The sequence below is a fragment of the Anastrepha ludens genome, chromosome 4 (genome assembly GCF_028408465.1).
Source record: "Anastrepha ludens isolate Willacy chromosome 4, idAnaLude1.1, whole genome shotgun sequence".
Lineage (NCBI taxonomy): Eukaryota > Metazoa > Arthropoda > Insecta > Diptera > Tephritidae > Anastrepha > Anastrepha ludens.
Genome location: NC_071500.1, coordinates 48,527,923 through 48,548,978, shown reverse-complemented (window position 1 = coordinate 48,548,978; position 21,056 = coordinate 48,527,923). Strand labels below are relative to the sequence as shown.

Genomic DNA, 21,056 nt, shown 5'->3' with positions numbered 1-21,056 from the left:
GATTCTCCTACAGGGACACTCACTGCTCAAAAACAGATCAGACTAAACTGCCCACAACCTTAACTTCAAGAAAGACTTTACTGTACGTTTTCCACCGAGAGCCGAATGGAGCAAAGGGAAGGTGATTGGAAGATACGATATTGAAATCTACACTGACGGTTCTACGATGAACTGTCTTATTGGAAAACCCGTTATATTTTTTTGTGTAGAGTTTTTACTTGCTTTATTTTTATAACATTATAACATGCATTTACTTTTCAGCTTTGATACTACCACAATCTGAGTTGCAATTAGCAAAATCGTACTAGTTGCAGTTCAGAAATTTATTACAAAGCTCTGGTTATACCTACAATAAAGAGGAAGATGCAGTGCGTATAAGTTTGTATGTATCATATATTAGGACGGATCAAATTTTTTCTGTACTTTGTTTCGGCGATTGAAGTATTCTACTGGTAGGTAGGTTGGTAAGATGGCAAGAGTACCCCAGGTACACTTCAAGTAGCACTTACGTGCCGTTTTGATACAATAATACCTTTGAAAAGATTTAGGGAAGAGAAAAACCGTCTACAGCCATCCAGTGCGGTTGATGTAGGGGAGAAGAGAAAAGGGATCTAGGCTGAAGAATTTCTTTAAGTCATCCCCAAAGGGCACGCTAGGGAATCTCAAGCACCTAGGCGCTAGAGCCGGACCGTTGCAGGGAAAGTTTCCACAGTCTCATTCTCTGCAGGATCCCCACAGCTTCTGTAATAGGGGTTGTACGGAACTCCAAGCTTCTCCGCATGAGGACCGATATTGCAAATTGAATGGCGGGGGATTCCCATCACCTTAAGCGTTCTGTTTCTATCGTATTGATTCCAGTGTTTTCGAAATAGCACGCGCTTTTTTTAGAAAGAAATTGTGTAGTTTCCCTTTAACAACGGTCAAGTGGGCACCAAGGTCTGAGAAGGGGACAGCTGAAACCGGTTTTGTCGACCCCTTCCTGGCAAGCTCATCGGCAATTTCATTTCCCTCTATATTCCTGTGCCCAGGAACCCAGATAAGGGAAATGTTTCCTGCGCGTTCGAGACGTTTGAGTTCCTCCTTACAGGAGTTCACCAGAAGAGAGCTGCAATACGGCGACGACAGGGCCTTGATCGTAGCTTGACTATCGGAAAAAATATTAATGTCTCCCTCCCAACAGCGATCCCGAAGCATTTTGCATGCTTGTAGGATCGAGAAGACCTCTGCTTGAAAAACTGGTTCTACTGGTATTCTGCATCAAAAAATCATGAAAGCTTACTGTGAGCCCCCTTATTAGTAATAAAGTTTTTAATTCGAAATCAATTTATTTCTTTTAGAAGAAAATGTGCATACATATGTATATATATACATATATGTATGTATATATATTTATTTTAGTCAAAGTTCACCTCTGGGGAGCATAGCACGGCAAAATTTACACCATTTAGCAATTTTTAAACAAAAAATCCATGTAGCAAGTATTTTAATATTACAGATTAGTTTTTCACAATTAGCTTCATAAAAACGTTCAAACATATTTTGAAAATATAAAAAATCATTCCGGTGAGATACTTCCCAATGAGAGCTGTAATTTTGTGACATTCTCTCTAACCTTACCGCACTCTTTTCGCTCATTTTTTTCATTGATTGCTTTTTCAGTAAACCTTAGGCTAAAACCTCATAATATTTTATAAAGTGAACTAGAAGGAGAACTAGAAGGATGTTTCCACTAAACCATGCAATTTGTCTTCTTCTTCATCTTTATTATAGGACTAGGTTCTCTTTTTTCAACGGAAAAACTGACAATATGCCACTGTTTTAAAATAAAAATATAACCATTGCAGCATTCGTATCGGGATCCAGACGCCCAACACTCGTGCTAATACATTGCTGGTCTTCCTGGAGGTCGTGGTGTTTTAAGTTGATTTTTCATCACAATCTTTGCCTAGCGATCGCCACCCATTCTCTTTACATGCTGGTTCCATTATTTTATTCTCTTGTGGCTCCATTTTACTCCGTCAATAATTTCGCACATCTCTCGTATTTCCCCATTTCGTTTAAGAATTACCAGTAGAATACTTCAGTTGCCGAAATTAATTCGGTTAAATGGTTTAATAACTAACTGGCCCGCCTTAATGTATACTTACTATACATACATACCGTACTAAGAATGTGTATGGATGCGCGATGTGCTCGTACCTCACAATAACGCACCCTGTTTGCTTGGCACAACTATAGTATATGAAAGTCACCGATAGATATCCTTATGCATCTATTTGTATTTGTACATATGTATGGATGTAAATAAATATATACATAAATATCCGATCTGCAGGTTTATGCCTTGGCCGGTTGACGCCTTGGAGCGTGTTGCTGAATATTTTATCAGTTCAATGAAATTGGGTCAAACACAGGAGCAGACTGAGCCCGGTGCTGGTGCCGCTGCTGAGCGAGCATCTGTCGATACCGCAGAATCAGATACTACAAAGAAAAGCGAAGAGGTGGAGGAAATTGTGCTCAGTGAATTGGAATTGGAGCTTGTACAAATTGTCATGCATTTCAATAAATCCGTCTTCGATGCCAGTGAGCGGTAAGTGTGCGCTTTCGTACTTTGTCAAACGAAATGAAGTACTAAGTTAGTAAACTGTGGCCGAATTACAAATAAACATACCCCTTAAATTATTTAACCACAGCTGTTATTTGGAATTGGGGCGACGTAATTATGTGACGCCGTCATCTTATTTGGAGATGCTTAAATCGTTTAAAATCTTTTATGTACGCAAACTGCAAGAAATTACGAAGTTGAGAGACCGGTGAGCATGTGCTTACAATTGTACTTGATTTATTTTTATAACCATATTTACCAACTCTGAAGCTACACCACCGGCTTAGAGAAATTGGACTTTGCAGCGGGTCAGGTGGGTGAAATGCAGGCGAATCTTTACGACTTGCAACCCAAATTGAAAGTGCTTTCCGAGGAGACGGAACGTATTATGGTAAACATTGAACGCGAAACGGCGGAGGCCGAGAAGAAGAAGGAAGTTGTTGGCGCAGATGAAGCTGCAGCCAATGAGGCCGCTGCCGCTGCTCAAGCAATTAAAGATGACTGCGAAAGTGATTTGGCTGAGGCAATACCAGCATTAGAAGCAGCTTTAGAGGCGCTGAATACTCTTAAGCCGGCTGATATATTCATTGTTAAGTCGATGAAAAATCCGCCATACGCAGTAAAGTTAACATTGGAGGCAGTTTGTGTGTTGAGAGGTTTTAAACCAGATCGCAAACCAGATCCAAGCGGCCGTATGGTGGAGGACTTTTGGGGGCCATCAATGCGTATGATAGGCGATATGAAATTTCTGGAGTCATTAAAAACATTTGATAAAGATAATATACCGCCGGCGAATATGAAAAAAATCAGAGAGAAGTAAGTGTGAATAACAAATTTTGCATGAAATATTAATTTCTATTGAAGTCGAGGCACATCATATAACGTTTCCACAGCAATTTACTTTTGGGTTGCTGCCGCTAGCGGGTTAAAGCGCAAAAACCAGCCAAAACATTTGTCAAGTCGCATACAAATATCATAACCCAAGCCCGGTGGAAACAGATAATAGCACTAAAACAAAAACAACAACAATTTGGTTGCGGCTTTTGGTTTCTAAAATAACAGTTTCTACCTAATTATTGGGAAAAGTTTACAAAAAATTTAAACCTATTTATTTGTTTAATATTACCTAATAGGACTATGAATAAGTTCGTTTCGGTTTTACAACAGATGGCGTAACTTGATTATTATTCCATCGATCCACATTTCCAAACATTCATTGGAGAGCTACTGTCGTAAGGCACAAACGTCAGTATAAGTTTTTTATTTGAAGCGTAAACAACAATATTTTTACCACACTTGAAAATGTCGAATTTCGTGCCAAATAATGTGTTTTTGCGGGGAATTCTTCTTCATTATTTTAATATGAAGAAAAAAGCAGCCGAAAGTCATCGTATCTTGGTGGAAGTTTATGGTGAGCATGCTCTATCTGAGCGAACGTGCCAGAAGTGGTTTGCACGCTTTAAAAGTGGTGATTTTGGCTTGGAAGACGAAGAACGCGAGGGTGCGCCGCCAAAGTTCATGGATACCGAATTGGAGGAATTGCTCGATCAAGATCCGGCTCAAACGCAAGAAGAGGTTGCAAAAACTTTGGGAGTTGATCAATCAACCATTTCCAAACGTTTAAAAGCCATGGGAATGATCCGAAAGGTAGGCCATTGGGTGCCGTATGAATTGAAGCCAAGAGACGTTGAGCGCCGTTTTATGGCATGCGAACAACTGCTTCAACGGCACAAAAGAAAGGGTTTTTTGCATCGAATTGTGACTGGCGATGAAAAGTGGGTCCATTACGACAATCCAAAACGTCGGGCAACGTATGGATACCCTGGCCATGCTTCAACATCGACGTCGGCGCAGAATATTCATGGCCTGAAGGTTATGCTGTGTATCTGGTGGGACCAGCTGGGTGTTGTGTATTATGAGCTACTGAAACCGAATGAAACGATTACGGGGGATGTCTACCGACGACAATTGATGCGTTTGAGCCGAGCACTGCGAGAAAAACGGCCGCAATACGCCGATAGACACGACAAAGTTATTTTGCAACATGACAATGCTCGGCCACATGTTGCACAAGTGGTCAAAACATACTTAGAAACGCTCAAATGGGATGTCCTACCCCACCCGCCGTATAGTCCAGACCTTGCGCCATCCGATTACTATCTCTTCCGATCGATGCAACATGGCCTGGCTGACCAGCACTTCCGTAATTACGATGAAGTCAAAAAATGGATCGATTCGTGGATTGCGGCAAAACCGACCGAATTTTTCACAAAGGGAATCCGTGAATTGCCAGAAAGATGGGAAAAAGTAGTAGTAAGCGATGGACAATATTTTGAATATTAAATTTGTAACCATTTTACGTCAATAAAGTTTGAAATTTCGAAAAAAACCGCACGAACTTATTCATAGTCCTATTATATAAAATAAATATAATCAATAATCTCTATCTGCAAAAGCGCAATTTTTCAGTACGCCGAAAACACTGATTAGACTGTTATTTTAAAAGTTCTAATAATACTAAGTACCCCCATATGTCATTAAAATCACGTTATACATATGTATAAGTACATTGAAAGTACTAGGTGGCACAAAATTAGCCATCGTATCGGAAAATGTATAATTTTTGCAAATGGCGTGATACGAGGTGCGTTTAAAAAGTATCGCGAATTTTGTGTTTATTCAAAAAATTATTCATTTATTCATTAATATCTATTTTGTCCCCTTCAAAGTAATCCCAATGAGATATTATGCACTTGCGGCAACGTTTTTCCCAACCTTCGAAGCACTTCAAAAAATCATTTTTTTTATCTCCCTCCTTCGATGCTGTCTTTATCTCGCCAATTGTAGCGTAGCGTCGTCCTTTCATGGGCCTCTTCAGTTTCGGGAACAAGAAAAAGACACAGGGGGCCAGATCTGGGGAATACGGTGGCTGTGGTATCATTAGTGTGTTGGTTTTGGCCAAAAAGTCGCGCACAAGCAATGATGTGTGAGAAATATTTGTTCTTCCACAAATCCGGACGTTTCTGGCGGATTGCTTCGCGCAAATCGCGCATAACTTGCAGGTAATATTCCTTATTGACCGTTTTACCCTGTGGCAAGAACTCATGATGTACAACGCCGCCGCAATCGAAAAAAATGGTAAGCAAAACTTTTACATTCGACCGAACTTGGCGCGCTTTTTTCGGTCTTGGTTCGTGCGGCACTTCTATTGAGATGATTGAGCTTTGGTTTCCACGTCATAACCATAAACCAACAAATCGAATAGCACAAGCCAGTCGACATATCTAGGTCCTCAGCAACTTCTCTAACGGTGATTCGACGATTGGCCAATACCATTTTCTTCACTTCATACATTTTTGCGTCTGTTGTTGAACGTATGACACAGACAACATTCGGAATGCATCCGGGAACTTAATTTCGTTTTTCAGACAAAATTTGACACAGGTTCTTTGATCCATCTTTTTGAATAGGTAAACATCGAAAACGGGCCGAAACACGTGCAAGCAAAGCTACTGAACATTAAAAATGGTCGAACTCGTCGGCATGAGTCAGAGGCATGAGTACCAATATATAGCCACAAAAAAATCGAAATTCGAATATACGTAACCTGCGAAAATTTCAAAATACGCGATACTTTTTGAACACACCTCGTATGCCAATTGAATTGGACACTTATGAACTAGACGGCTGCGGAGTGTGGAAAGGTCAAAATGAAAAACCACTCTGTAGTTTTTTACTTGGAATTCGTTTCATAACTCTATTATGTTCTTTAGGACAAAACTGATGTTACCTGTCATGTCCGATCGACTGTCGCAAACCCTTCTGTCATTAAGCAGAGGGGAGTGCAGACGGCTGGTTGGACTGATGACGGGCCACTTTCTGTGGGCAAAGCACATGGAAAGGTTGGGCATCTCAGACAGTGTACTCTGCCCAGCTTGTGAAGAGGAGGATGAGACGGCGGACCACTTCCTGTGTGTCTGCCCCGCCTTCGCTCGAATCAGGTTTGAGGTCTTTGGCACTGATGTGTTAAGAAGCGACCATCTTGGCTCCTTGGCACCACAAGATCTACTCAGATTTCTTCGGAGATCGGGTAGATTTGAAGAAAATTAAAAGGGAATCCAAGTGTAGTACAATGGACTCAATTAATGTCTGAGTGCTGCACTTGCTAGTTGTCCCGACAAAACAAAAAAAAAAAAAAATGTGCTTTAGCAGAAATAGACAAACACATAGACATACGTGAAAGACGAAGACTATAAATCTCCATTAATTCCGTTCCACTTATAATTTTTGTAGCTGTATATTTTTTGCAAGCGACCTATAAAAGAACAGTAGGGCAATTTAGCGGATTACGGGAAAAGCAACAAGGTGAATTGAATGCCTAAGGTGGCGCCTTTCAAAAACTGTTACTTCTTTTTCGCGATTTTCGCAAGTGTGACGTCAGGCACCTTAATAATGCAAGCCAAATCAAAAAAGAAAGAAATTACATTTTTTTGAAAATTCAGTGAATGGCTTGGTAAAATTGAATTTGAAACATTTAAGCCAAACAAACTAATGCAAAAAAAGTGGCGCCTGTTAAATTGTAAAAGCATAAAGGAATATAAAGCCTCCAAATACTGTATTCTTGCGTTTTTATATTGTACTTTCTTGTGTTTTGTAGTATCTATCGCTTTTGCCTAGTCTTCCTTTTCACGCATTAGTAATTCTCTTTCCTTTTGCTTATTTATCCATGGAGTGAATTAGGAAGGCGCAACCTTGTACGACTTGACACAAAGTGTTCTATTTTACATGAGTTGATACATGATTATGTTAGGAAACCTTACCGTTAGTTTTCTTAGAACAAATTAAACTCTGCTATGAAGCGCAGGACATGTTTAATCCCGTTCTAGCTAAACGTCAAACTACTGGATACATACGAGCTGTGTTCAAAAAGTATCGCGAATTTTGAATTTTCGCAGACTCTTCCATCATGCACGGTTCTGTGCTGTTGTTTTTGTACCGTCTCATGAGATGTCGGCATCTGCTAGTTCGCGCACCATCGACCTTCTCCAGGTGATTTTTGATCGCCCGCAACCTCTGCCCCCTCGCGGGTTCCACTCCAGTGCCGTTGTCGTGATGCTATCTAGTGGTTTTCTCAATGTGTGACCTATCCATCGACACTTTCTCAGCTTGATTTGCCCTGGATGGGTTCCTCGTTCGTTAATCACCACAGTGCGTCGTTATTGATGGTATTTGACCAGAATATTCTGCAGATGATGCGGAGGCATTTCTTGGTGAAGGATTGTAGCCTCAGTGTGATGGTATTAGAGGCCAGCTATGTTTCGGTTCGGTACAACAAGACGGACTTCATGTATGAGCCGAATATTGCATACTGTAGGCATTCGCTGGTATGCCGCAATAAAATAACAAATTAAAGGAGCTAAAACTAAAAAAAACAAACAAATAATCAAAATAATAACAATTATATTAGCGAAATAAATGATGCAACACAGAAGAGAATTGACTTTTAGTTGTTGTAAAATCTAACGATATGGAATTCAAGATATCATTTCATTCGCGAAGAGTCCGAGCAATAGGTACATTGGGCTTGAAATTCGTTTTGTCTATCTTCAGATAGAAACCGGTAAGAGCTGTGTAAAGTTCTCGCCAGAATAAGAAAGTTAATGCTTGACAAAAGAAACGAACAATCCATCAAACTAAACACAAAAGAAAGCGATAGAATCGACCTTCTCCCTCAATCGACTTTAATCCACAGGCGGGAACTATAAGAGCGAACTAGAACAAAAATGTTAGAGATATTACGATATTTTTAAGACAGATATTTTGTACCCATTCTATTCCCGTTCTAGTTATAGCAAATTAGTGATAAGGTCTCCAAATAAATGAAGCTCATTCCAACCTCCAACAGTGCATTCTTAATAGCAGTAGTCAGTAAATTTTTGCTGATAATTAATTCCAATTACTAATTACTAATGATAGTTAAAAATCAATGTACAATCAACAAATTAAGTAAATCAGTAATCAATAATAATTTTCAAATTTGTTTATCAGTAAAAATGTATTGCTTACTGCTATATTTTTCAGTAATCCATAAAAATTCAACTTTACTGCTAATGCGAAGTGTCCATCTACGAAACACACATATTTTCTAAGAATATTTTTCAAAAACCTAACCTAATTAAGTAATAAGTTTTGTGCAAGGATTCAAAGAAGCATATATTTCTCTTTCTAAACTCGAAAAAAGCCATTAACTTTGTATTACGCACACTAAAAATTATTCCTTGCCAATTTGGGCTGTTCCGCTGTGATATAAATAATTGCTTTAAGAAAGAATAAAAATTGAAAACTCATCAAACCATTATTCCTCCCCTTAGATATATTCCAGATCGCGATTTTGTACCAGAAAAGATCAAAAGTGCCTCTACTGCCTGTGAAGGGCTTTGCAAGTGGGTTAGAGCCATGGACGTCTATGATCGCGTTGCAAAGATTGTGCAACCCAAACAGCAAGCACTTGCCGAAGCCGAAGCTGATTTAGCCTCACAGATGGAGAAGTTAAATGCGAAACGAGCAGAATTGCAAGTGATCCTCGATAAATTGCAGAAGCTGAATGATTTCTTCGCAGAAAAATCACGTGAAAAGAAACGTCTAGAGGACGAAATCGATAATTGTGAAAAGAAATTGAATCGGTAAATTGCGATAGATAACCAGTTGCCTGGTATATAGATTACTAGTATTGTTTTTATTTTATTAGAGCCGAGAAGCTGCTCGGTGGATTGGGCGGTGAGAAGACCCGTTGGTCCGAGGCGGCGCATAACCTACACAAATCTATTAACAACATTGTCGGTGATGTTTTGTTAGCTGGAGGTGTCGTGGCATATTTAGGATTCTTCCCCACCGAGGTAAGTAGGCTGAGCGAGATTCAGATAAAGATATATTTCAAATGAAAGTGAAATATTCTTATTAAAAATGGAAATTTTTTTAGCATATAACTCACTTTACTAATATATAATTCAAGTAATAGTTTTCGCTTTAAATTAATTTTACAAAATTTTATTGTACTTTGGCCTTTTAAGAACCATGAACGGACACTTGTAGGTCAAAAGTATGTATGAGGTATGTGCTAAGAGTATTTTCGCCAAATTTTTGGGATTTATGTCCAAACTAAGTTATCAATATGAGTGCATTTAGCAATACGTACTTAATCACAGGCATGAATAATGAATAAAATAATCTAAACAAATTTATTTATATTTTTAAAATGAGTGGATGTAACGAAGTTGGGTCTGATATTTCTTCGAAAAGTCCCAAGACGAGAAGCAGGTAACGTGTTCAATATGTGGTGGGGTGTTAATTTATGCCTCTTCCACCTTCTTCTTCAATACATGTACATTTGGACGAGTTTTATTAAGTCGTTTCAAGATGCTCGCATTTATCCAAAAGTAGGTATGGCACCGCCCATTTTCTTTAATTTTATTTGCGTTGTATTTGTTTTCTGGGGTTCATCATTTATATGAGTAATTGGCTTTATTTATAACAGAGATATCACTTGATTATTGACCGATTGCACCCACTTTGAGTATATATTTACTTTGAATCAAGGAAAGTGTACCCGGCGAGTTTTGGCAAGGTCAATGAAATCACTGAGGTGCGTTTTGAGTGCTGGCAGAAATTCCCTCGGAGATTTTGATATTGCTTACAAAGAGGTGGCCACTATTAGACAATACTTTTTCTATAATTTGATGTTTTGATGCTACGGATTTCGAATCTGAGCCAACCGAATGGCAATCAGGCACAAGGCAATACGGCTGATGGTTTCAAGCACACTCTGATACAGTAATTGTAGGTGGTTATACTTATGTAACTAGACCTTAAGATTTATGGTAATCACACTCACCGATGTGTACGTATATCGCGCCTATTTGCCATGAGGCACACAAAATTGTGCCCTTAGAAAACAGCTGCTTTCTTTTGGTTTCATATTTAGAAAAAACATCTGTTTGCTCTTGCTTCCACCGACCATTCAAATGTTTGCATACATTCTTTTAAACTCTTTCGGTTTATCCACAACAAAGCTTCATTGTATAATAAACCAAAGCCAAAACCAAAAAAAGTAATATAACTTTAAAGTCATTTTAGTAAAACTTATAATTTTTATAGGTTTATTTTGTTAATAAAATGTACTGTTTGGCGACACTGTGTGGTGAGAGAGCAATCAGCTGTCATGGTGTCGCGGAAGAATAAAAATTTATACATTACATTTTACAAACGTAGACGAATAGTACCGTTGCATGCACATGGTGATGAGTTTTCATTTACAAGGTGCTGTCATAAGTTTGGTCGCGTCTGCTGACACGGAAAGTACGTTTATGTCGGTGAGTGTCGGTCATCGGCATCCCCCTGACAGTTGTTCAATGGGAACTGCACAAATTATTTCTTAGGTAAGCGCAGAAAAGATGGAGTTCCATTTCTTCATGTGCTATTCCAAAAACCCTTTGGCCCCAATACGATATACGAAGGCCTCAGAATGTTCTTTGGACTCCTCGCCATTCAAATTCCAAACTCGTAGCTGTGTTTACCGGTCACTGGACGATCGGTACACAAAAGCTAGAGTTACCATTTAACCCCCATTTCAGAAGCAGGGGGTTGTAGAGCCTGTAGACTGTAGAGTATTTTCTCTGTAAATGTCCGGGTTGGGCAGCTAGACGACTAAGGTCACTGGGCGCTCCTTTCTTCGACAGCCTGGGGCAGTGCGCCAACCTAAATCCAATCAACCTCCTCCATTATATCAACAGCTCTGGATGGCTGTAGATATTTGCCTGTTGGAGGTCTCATAATGGTATCAAAACGGTGCTTCAGTGCTACTTGGGGAGTGCCAGCCGGCACTTCAACCATTTCACCTACCTACCTACCTAAATATTTCAAATATGACCCCAAACGGCCATATAAACGATTTTTCTTTATCAAGCGGATATTTTTCCAAAATATTTCGTTTAAAGCAGTTAAAATACTATCTATTGAGTACGAACAAAATCATTCTTTCACAAACATTTCTTTTTAAGTAGAACACTTTTTTTTCAATTGTGAATCCGATAATAAGTTCTACGCTATCAAGACCTGGACTTATCAACAAAAACTTTTATAATTACCGGGTATTTTGACCGGGTACGAGTGACACCAATTTATCAATTTAAAAAAATGTAAATAAATATTGCAAATACGCATGTGAACAATGCACTGTGCGCATTCTAATTTTTGACAATTATAAAAAACAATCTTACCAAGTTGAAAATTTAATTCCTTTTTTGGCAAATTTTGGTTTATCACATGCCATTAAATTCTAGAATGAATTCAAATAAATACATATTTCCTGTTTTTTGTTGTTTTTTTTTTTTGCTTCTCATACATAGCACTTAAAGGATATAAAATCAGAAATTTTAAAAGGCTCACCACCTGGCCGCTTCCAATTAATGCACTTCGCTTAACTGTCATCCAGATTTTCTCTACCAGGTAAAATAAAATGTCAAAACCGAAATTAATCACTCTCAACGCGGATTTTGCATGCTCCGAAAGCGTTTATTTGCTTTTGGTTCTGTTGCTGTAGGCAGACAACATGCTGGCAATAAAATGCGTTAGAAATTATTTTATTTAGGTGTTGAAATATACGATATTGTTGTTATTTTATTTTATATATTTTTTATTATTTATGCCTTTGATATAATGGAAGTGTTAAGTAGTTGTTCATATGCGCGAACACGTATACAATTTATGTTACAGCAATGCTCAATAAGAAAAACTATTTAATTGATAAAATATGGATATATGTACGCGGGTTTCCTTTTATATTTTGCGCCTTTCACACAACGAATGATGATATTTTGTTATTTTTATCGAACATTTTATTATTTTTTAGCATAAACTTGTATATAACATTTTCACTTACGAGCTTTATTTGTTTTTTCTCAGTGAGTTGTAAGATTAATCTCTCCCAAAGATTGGAATTTACTAGTGAAATTTTTCGTGCGATGATTTATTACGACTTCCGACTTGGAGTATTAACTAGCTTCGATTTTTGGCATTGGCCATACTTTTTTTCCTTGTTCACTCCTCTCGGGAGCATAGGCCTCGACAAGACTCAGTCTAATCTCAGTAAATCTATTTTGGCTTCTGACAGGGTAGGTGATTAGCCTGCCGCTACCAGTCTGGGAATGCTCACCTATCGTTGCTTAAGAGCAACGCCTTCTTACTGCTTAGAGCGCCATCTGTATTTCACATTTTTCTGCCAGATCGTAGATGTCTTCGCTAAATTTCGTGTTTCTGCACTATTACCGCGGTCGTTCGCTTCCTCTTGCTGGCGCCACTGATGCTATAAGTGTGTGTTTTTCTTTGTTTTAGCTGCCACAATGCAAATAATGCGCTGACTATTGTGCGAGAGTAAGGAGTGAAAGGGATAAGTTTTTGGGATTGAGGAACAAATTTTTTGTTTTGTTTTTAGAAACAGGGAAAGTAGGCACATTTGGAAAAGTGCGAGGACTGTGCTTTGCGTGGGATTGGCCACACTTAGCCACTATGAAAAGCCAGTACAACGACTTTCAATGTGGCCCAATGTGGTCGTCGATCCTTGTAGCATGAATATCGTGAAGGCCACGAAATATCATCATGTGAGATATCGCGAGATATAGGCATCTCTAGGCATTAGCGGACCTTCAATATTTCATGAAAATTTGGTGGTCAAAAAGATTTTATGTCGTTGGATACCGCATAATTTGAAAACTGCGTGTCGTCTATCAGATCATAGCAGGTGACAAATCTTTGATATTTGCATGTGAGCTGCAAACCAAAGAGCCATCAACAGTACGGGTGTTTCACGAAGAGCTGAATCCAACAAGCAGATAAAACAGCTCTGTTTTTTTCTTCTTGAAAAATGTTGTCATATACTAAAAACTGTACCTCAAGAAAAACTTAAAATAATCACTTGGAAGTGGTATGCAACTCTTTGTTTACCAGAAGCCTTCGGAGAATTTACGGAAACCAATCATCGACGACGAATCATCCTTCACAAAAACCCAATGCGAGGTCTCCCGTATCGGCTCACACAAGAGATTAGACGATTTCGATTTTGACGGAACATTTTATAACTACACTAGAAAAAAACAGTAAAAAATCAGTATTACTACTTATTTGTCTTAAATACAAAAATATAAATCTTAACACTTGGGCTGAAAAGTTCCGGGCCTAACACATAGACGGCACTAGTTTCATGACATTCATCTGTTTTTCAGTTAGAACTAACCTTAAAAAGGCAGCTGTTAAAATTTCATGATATTCTATTAATTAGTTCGAGAGTTATTGTGGCAAGAGTGACACTACTTTTGTTATTTTCAAAACAATGAATCACGAAGAATTTCGTGTTTTAATTTATACTGCTCCTCGATGTGAAAAAACATCATTAAAGCGAAGCAATTTCTTGAAAAGAGAAACAACGATGAAACGATAGCTTGTTGACTTCAAAGGGCGTCGTAGAGGCCGTGGACGTCCAAATAAGGCGGCAACACCAGAAAACACCAAAAAAGTTCACAAAATCGTTTTGAATGATAGAAAAATGAAGTTGCGTGCGTCAGCTGACTTCGTAAAGATATCACAAGAACGCATTGGCTTTATACTGCTTTAGCATTTGACTATAAGAAAGCTCTGTGTAAAGTGGGTACCGCGCTTGTTCACTACTGACCTGTGACTGAGGTCAATCAAAACAATGGCAAAACTACATGAAATGAAATTCGAATTGCTCCCACAGCCACCGTATTTGCCAGTTTGGGTTCTCAGAGCTATTCACAGACCAAAAAAAAAATGCTCGCTGGTAAGAAATTTCACTCGAATAAAGAGGTTATCGCTGAAATTGTTTTGAGCCCAAAGATAAATCGTTCTACAAAAGTGGTATTGAAATAAATTTTATAATATAATAATAAATAAAATTTATTAGAGCGACGCTAGAATGATTGCGTTGTTCTCGATGGATATTATGGTAATGAATAATGATAATTTTAAACAAACAAACGGGGCTTCTTTGTTAAGCCCGGGACTTTTAAGCCCAACCTAATATATTAGGATGCAAAAACGGTTGATTCTGCCAAAAATAGTGGCCAGTGTCCAATGTCTTTAGTTGTATAATATAATTATATTAATGAGTATTTTTTTAAATTATACTTCTTGTAAATAAATATATACATGTCCACATAGTTATACAAATAAATACTTATATGCATTTAGATGTACCCCCACAGGGAAATATGCACAAGATACTGAATTAGAGCTGGTTCGTCTTCTAAGGAATTCGTAGTCCCTGCTAAGTAAAATTTCTTTGACTGTTGTGGAATTCGCAATTGCCTAAACTATCTCCTGTTCTGCATGCGATGGTGGGTGGTCAAGTTCAATACCGTTTAAGTGGACAAAGCTTTGAAGATATTGAATTTGAGCTGGTTCGCCTTCTACGGAATTCGTTATCCTTGCTAAGTGAAATTTCTTGGAAGCCAAAATTCAAGACGTATGTACCATGCACATATCTGCGTATACAATCCCCGTAGCAAAATTAATTAGTTCTGCGGCAATCAGACCGTTGTGGAATTCGCAATTGCCAAACTTTCCCCTGTTCTGCATGCGATGTTGGGTGGTCAAGTTCAATTCCGTTTATAGTTGACAAAGCTTTGGCTCGTCGTGGGTGTCATCAAATGCTATGTTTTTTTAAGAGCTTCAGAGCTTAAACGATAATACAAAACAGAAAGATTATTGGAATGCTTTTTTGTTATAATATCGTAGCAAATTTCATGGCATTTATTTTTCAAATCCGATATCTGGCATATCGCACCCTAAATACAAAAGGGGCACAACTCAAAATTTTCCACACTCGAGCTTGACTTGTTTACAGTAGCACAGAAAACAAACTATGTGACATATCACGCTGAAATTTGCCATGTAAGCTTATAACAGTCTTACCAAAAAACAAAAAAATTATTTTTGCCATATGTCATCCGCAGACCGTTTTATTGATAACGTCTCGCTCATATTTGAGCACAAGGTACATTTTGAGTTGTGACCCTTTTGTATTTAGGGTGCGATATGTCCACCGCGAGTACGAGTTACATGGTACAAAATTTGATTTTACTATGTCCTAAAACCATGAAATTGCTTCACAAAATCCTAATTTGGCAAAGCAATCATACCAATAGACTCAAGCAAAACCATTAAACACTCACACCAGCACATTCCTAGAGCCTGTCAAAATCAAATCTAGAGCCTGTCAAAAAAATGGGAAGGAGAAGAGTGATTTTACTTATATTTTCGTGAAATCGAAGTATGTTATATCGTGATTAATCCGATAGATAGGAATGGTCAATGCAACAATTTTGTAGAAATGGGGCTTGCAATTAGATAAATTAGGAGAAATTCATAGGGAATTGACACATACATACTATGTTATATACATACATACATACATGCATATGCAGTAATTACTACCCTCAAAGCTCAACAACCATAGTACGGTTCTTAATATCGCTTACCTAGGTTACAAATGTACATAAATACAAATGTACAGCACTACATAGTACATACACTACAATATTTTATAAATAAAAGTTTACATTATGCTCGTCAATTCTTTGCATCCCAATATTATTTATAGTCAAACATAAATAAATATGATTTCATAGCTTTGCTTGCTGTATACATACATAGGTATGTACTTATGTGCTTTTGTAGTAATCTAAATTCTATGTTCGTACCCAGTCGGCAATTTCGTCAAGTATGACTTTAAGAATGCTTGTAAATAAATATGCCTCCAACAGCTTACTCGCAGGCATTCATCCTTCAAAAATGTATATTGTCATTTGAGCGCTCCGTTTTGCAGCTGTCATCTTAAAAGTAGCGAACTGGTATGCTGAAGAAGGTCAGGTTAGGTTAGCCTGGTAGGTTGAAAGCCATCAGATAGACCTATTGGTCCTTAGTGACACCAGATGGAGATAAACCTTTACGTTCCTCTGTGGTAGACATATTGTAATAAGTTTGCATCTTTTGCTCCTAGGCATTTCATTCGTGTTCTAGCTAATGCAGGGCAAGAACATAGAACGTGTTCTACAGTTTCCTTCTCTTCCAATTCGTTGCGAAATTTGCTGTTATCACTGTTTCTTATTCCTATCTTGTATTCGCGTCCCGCTAGCAAATTGTGGCCTGTCAGTATACTTACGGTAGTTCTGCTTTTCTTTCTAGACAGAGCTAGTACGAATCTGGCGCATTTATCTGCATTTTGTGTACACATGATTTTCGCGGTTTTTCAAGTGGCTACATTGTTCCATCTCCAGTCTATCCGTACTTTCTTGTCCACAACGATGCCATTGTAGATCGTTTTTAAGGGTTTTAGTATATCGTTTTCTTGTCCAAATGGTATGTAAACTGTGCTCTTGGCAATCTCATCGACAATTTCGTTTCCTGCAATGGCCTTATATCCGGGTACCCAATAGATGCCGTCTGTCTGTGGCCAGTCTTTCTATGGCGTCCCAATTTTTAGAACGTTTTTAGATGAAAATTCATATCAGTTTACTGCCTTTATCGCTGCTTGACTGACAATGCATATATTTATTTTTGGGTTGCTCGATGTCTTTGAAAATACTAATTCTGCAGCCTCTCATACAGCAAAGACTTCTGATTAAAAGGTATTGCAGGGGTCAGGTAGCTTGAACGGCCGCTTGATGCCTAGCTCTGCGCAATTGATCCCTGCACCTACTCCGCCCAACATTTTCGAGCCGTCCGCCCCCTTCTTCTATTGTTGTTTGGAATCCCGTCACCCAATTGCATTTCGGAGTCATTAAATTATACTCAGTTTCGTGGCAAATTTCGCTTGTTAACAACGGGGCGAGGGCTAAGGAAAATCACATTACAGAAGTGGTGTAAAAGTGAAAGTAAGATTTATGAATTGCTGAAAAAACTTAACATTTCGAGAATGTTTTTTTACCGCACGATCAATCGTTTTTCCCAGACGGAGAAATAAGTGGTAATATCCGCGTGGTTCGAATCAGTGCAGCCATAAAAGCCGTTCAAGAAAGAAATCTTCTTAGAAACAGAAAATCATGTCCTAGGAAATGAATGTATCGATCAGGTTCATGTCAAGACTAATTAGAGATGATCTCACGTGAAAAATCTCCCGCGACATGATAACGCGCTTTAAGAAAATTAGACCAGGCAGATGCAAGCAGCTTCTTCGGTGGCAAGCGGTCAACGGCCATGAAAATATTCTTTTCAAAGATCAGAAAATTCTCGCCGTTGAAGAAGTTTTTAATAAGCAAACGGACGAAAACTGTGCTCAAATTTCAAAGACGCAAAAAATAGTGTTCCAAGGATTCAGTGTGCCCACCATCCAGCCTCCGTAATGGTTTCGTAGCGAATGTCTTGTAAAGGCGTTACATCTCTTCATTTCTGGGAAAAAGGGGTTAAGACCGGGGCAAAAGTGCACCAGGAGAATGTCTTAGAAGGTGTGGTGAAGTAGTTGAGCAGTACTATCTTCAATGGAGAGCGTTAGATATTCCGGCAAGATTCCGCTTCAGCCCATACGGCAAAAACCACCCAGTAGTGGATATAAAACCTTATTCCTGGGTTCATAGCCGCAGAAGATTGGCCGTCTGGAGGTCCAGTTCTGAATCCAGTGGACTACAGCTTGCAGTCAAAACAGGAGGGCATAGCCTGTCGAATACCTCACAGATCTACCTCAAATAATCTTTGGTTCGAACAACTACGTCAATATCCATGAAAACCCTGTGTGCTGCAATAGCTGAATTGCCGAATCAAAATTAAAAATTTTTGGTTTTAATATTATATTTACATAATTAAATAGAACTAACTTCATTAAAAAAGTATTATAATTTTATATCTATAACGGACTTAACTTGTAACTTAACTTATGGCAGGACAAGTATAGTGCATAAAGCTAACTATGTATTTGAATATGCTTGACCATTTCCAATTTGGTGTTATGCCATTAAGAAGTATTAACAGAAATACGAGTATTATTATTATTATGTTCTTTTTTGTTTGTTTACAGTATCGTGCTCAAATTTTGGATGATTGGAATGAATTGTGTGTTCGCAAAAAAATTCCCTGCTCAGAGAGATTCTCACTGGCCGCCACATTAGGAAATCCAATGCAAATACGCGCTTGGTCATTAGCAGGGCTGCCGGCTGATAACTTTTCCGTAGAGAATGGCATTATTGTAGCAAACTCGAATCGATATCCACTTCTAATAGACCCACAAGGTGATTTAAACGCAGAATTTTAATTTTTGTTAGGGTTTTTTTTTCATTTTGTTATATTGGAATATGTTGAGTATTGAATTTATGTGAATATTTGTGGAAAAATTTTAGCACTGATCGATTTTTTAGTTTTGATTAATATTTTATTTGCATATGAAGATTGTTGTTATACACACATACAGGTGTGTTATTCTACTTTAGATAGCTTTAGTTAAAATTGTATTCTATTATTAATTTTTAAATAAATTTACATGCATACATATTTATATTCTACCAAATTTTCCTCCATTTCGAAGTGCAAGCCAATAAGTGGATAAAAAACATGGAAAAGGATAATTTTTTGCGTGTCATCAAACAAAGTGATCCCAATTATATGCAAATACTCGAGCTTTCAGTTACGTATGGCAATCCGGTGCTTATTGAAAATGTTGGTAAGTTTATTGTATCATACCTATTATGACCCAAACACTTTATTTCGATTCTGTTGACACAATTTTGAAACATTTTTATGCAGTGCTTAAACTCTTTTATCAGCTGAGATGGCACTGTGGAAAAAATATTTTTAAAAACTAATTTTGTTTATAAAAACTCGATTTTTGGAGGAGTTTTCAAATCGCTCTAATGTAAAATTATTTTTATTTATTTATCTAAGGCTTTTAGTCTTTGATAGGGAAACCTGAAAGGATATACATTTTTACATGTTTCATTTTAAAACAACATCTAGGCGCCATTTTTGAAATACCCTTTCTCATACAGCTACAGAAGTTACAAAATTTTAAGACTTAATTCTACTACAATGGAATATAAATTTAAAACTAAAAACTAACAGTCAGATCTATAAAATGAAATGAATGAAAAAAAAACTACTATTGCGGCAAGCTCAGTTCACCTCGGGGAGAACTGATTACATCGTCCCTACGGTGGCATTCAACAGGAATTTTGCCACTCTCTTTCCATCTCGAAATGAATGGTGTAAGACACTTTTATTAAACAACTTCGGTTCCACAATTCACACAGATGATTCAAAACTGGGCTGTGGTGTTGGGGCTGGTATATAAAGCTAGAATTTAACAATCCGTGCGTCTTCCCAATACTTGCAGTGTCTTCCACGCGGAAGTATTGGCAATAGGAGAAGTTCGTAAGTTACGATTTGCAAACTTCTCTTTTAAAAGCAATATCGCTATTCTTTCGGATAGCCCAGCTGCAATTCAGGCACTGGATTCGGCTACAACAACCTCCAAACTGGTGAAACAAAGCAGGAATGGCCTCACCACCTTGAGCGTAAACCATAACGTTACCTTTATCTTGGTCCCGGGATATCGGAACATTGAAGAAAATGAACGAGCAGATGAACTTGGTCTAGTTATTATTTAGGAAGTTAAGTTCTGTATCTACAAAATTTAAGGAATTCGTTTTTAGATTTCATTGTATTTTTAAGAGTGCAACATTTTTTTTAGAATAGAGACTACATTTATTTATTTATTTTTAAATCTTTACACTATGTTTATACTTCGTTGTACCATAAGTTCTGTTACAACATCAAATTAGAGATTAGATTTAATTGCAATTTTTTTTTGTTGACTAAAACTGTTTCTGGTAAACTGAAAAAAACTATTCAAAATTATCGGCTTTTAAGCGCTCCGGCCATTACGCAATGGCGGCATGTATGATTCTCATATTTATGGCTGAATGCTTGAGATTCTTCAAATTTCGGTGACGAAGTTTGTGACAATATCCTCTAACTTCGACCATCAGTTTTAGTTGAGAGCATTTAAATATGGGCTGTCCGAGGGCCTATCTTTAGCAGCAATAAAATCTGTAATATTCTGCTTTTATCAATCTTGGTATTTTTAGCTTTGTGTGCTTGTAAGAGAGTTAGTGTTTAAATCTTCAGCACGCCTTGCAAGACATCTTCTTGGCACAGTTTTCCTCCAGGTCGTATGCCCTTTTCTAGAAAATTAAAGGAAGGGACGATTTTATTGGATATTCCTCACCACCTCACTTTTGCTGCATGTTGACCCTTGGTACAGAATTTTTCGCTTCTTGCGAACTTCTTATTTTATTATTATTTATTAAGAACTTCTTCTACCCTAAAAATTGTTTCATCCATAAAAATAATATTTCATGGCCGTTGCTGGCGTACCACATCAAAAGCTTCTTGC

At 37.9% G+C, this 21,056-nt stretch overlaps 1 protein-coding gene across 1 annotated transcript in view; it reads left to right on the top strand.

Moving 5' to 3' along the window:
- The window catches only part of LOC128862224 (dynein axonemal heavy chain 3), a 279,729-nt gene that overhangs the window by 193,728 nt on the left and 64,945 nt on the right, over positions 1 to 21,056 (top strand). Inside the window, exons 46-52 of the mRNA XM_054100729.1 lie at positions 2,336 to 2,590; positions 2,694 to 2,813; positions 2,876 to 3,421; positions 8,977 to 9,288; positions 9,354 to 9,501; positions 18,687 to 18,897; positions 19,191 to 19,325. Coding sequence (XP_053956704.1) covers positions 2,336 to 2,590; positions 2,694 to 2,813; positions 2,876 to 3,421; positions 8,977 to 9,288; positions 9,354 to 9,501; positions 18,687 to 18,897; positions 19,191 to 19,325 — 1,727 coding nt within the window. The remainder of the gene's footprint in view (positions 1 to 2,335; positions 2,591 to 2,693; positions 2,814 to 2,875; positions 3,422 to 8,976; positions 9,289 to 9,353; positions 9,502 to 18,686; positions 18,898 to 19,190; positions 19,326 to 21,056) is intronic.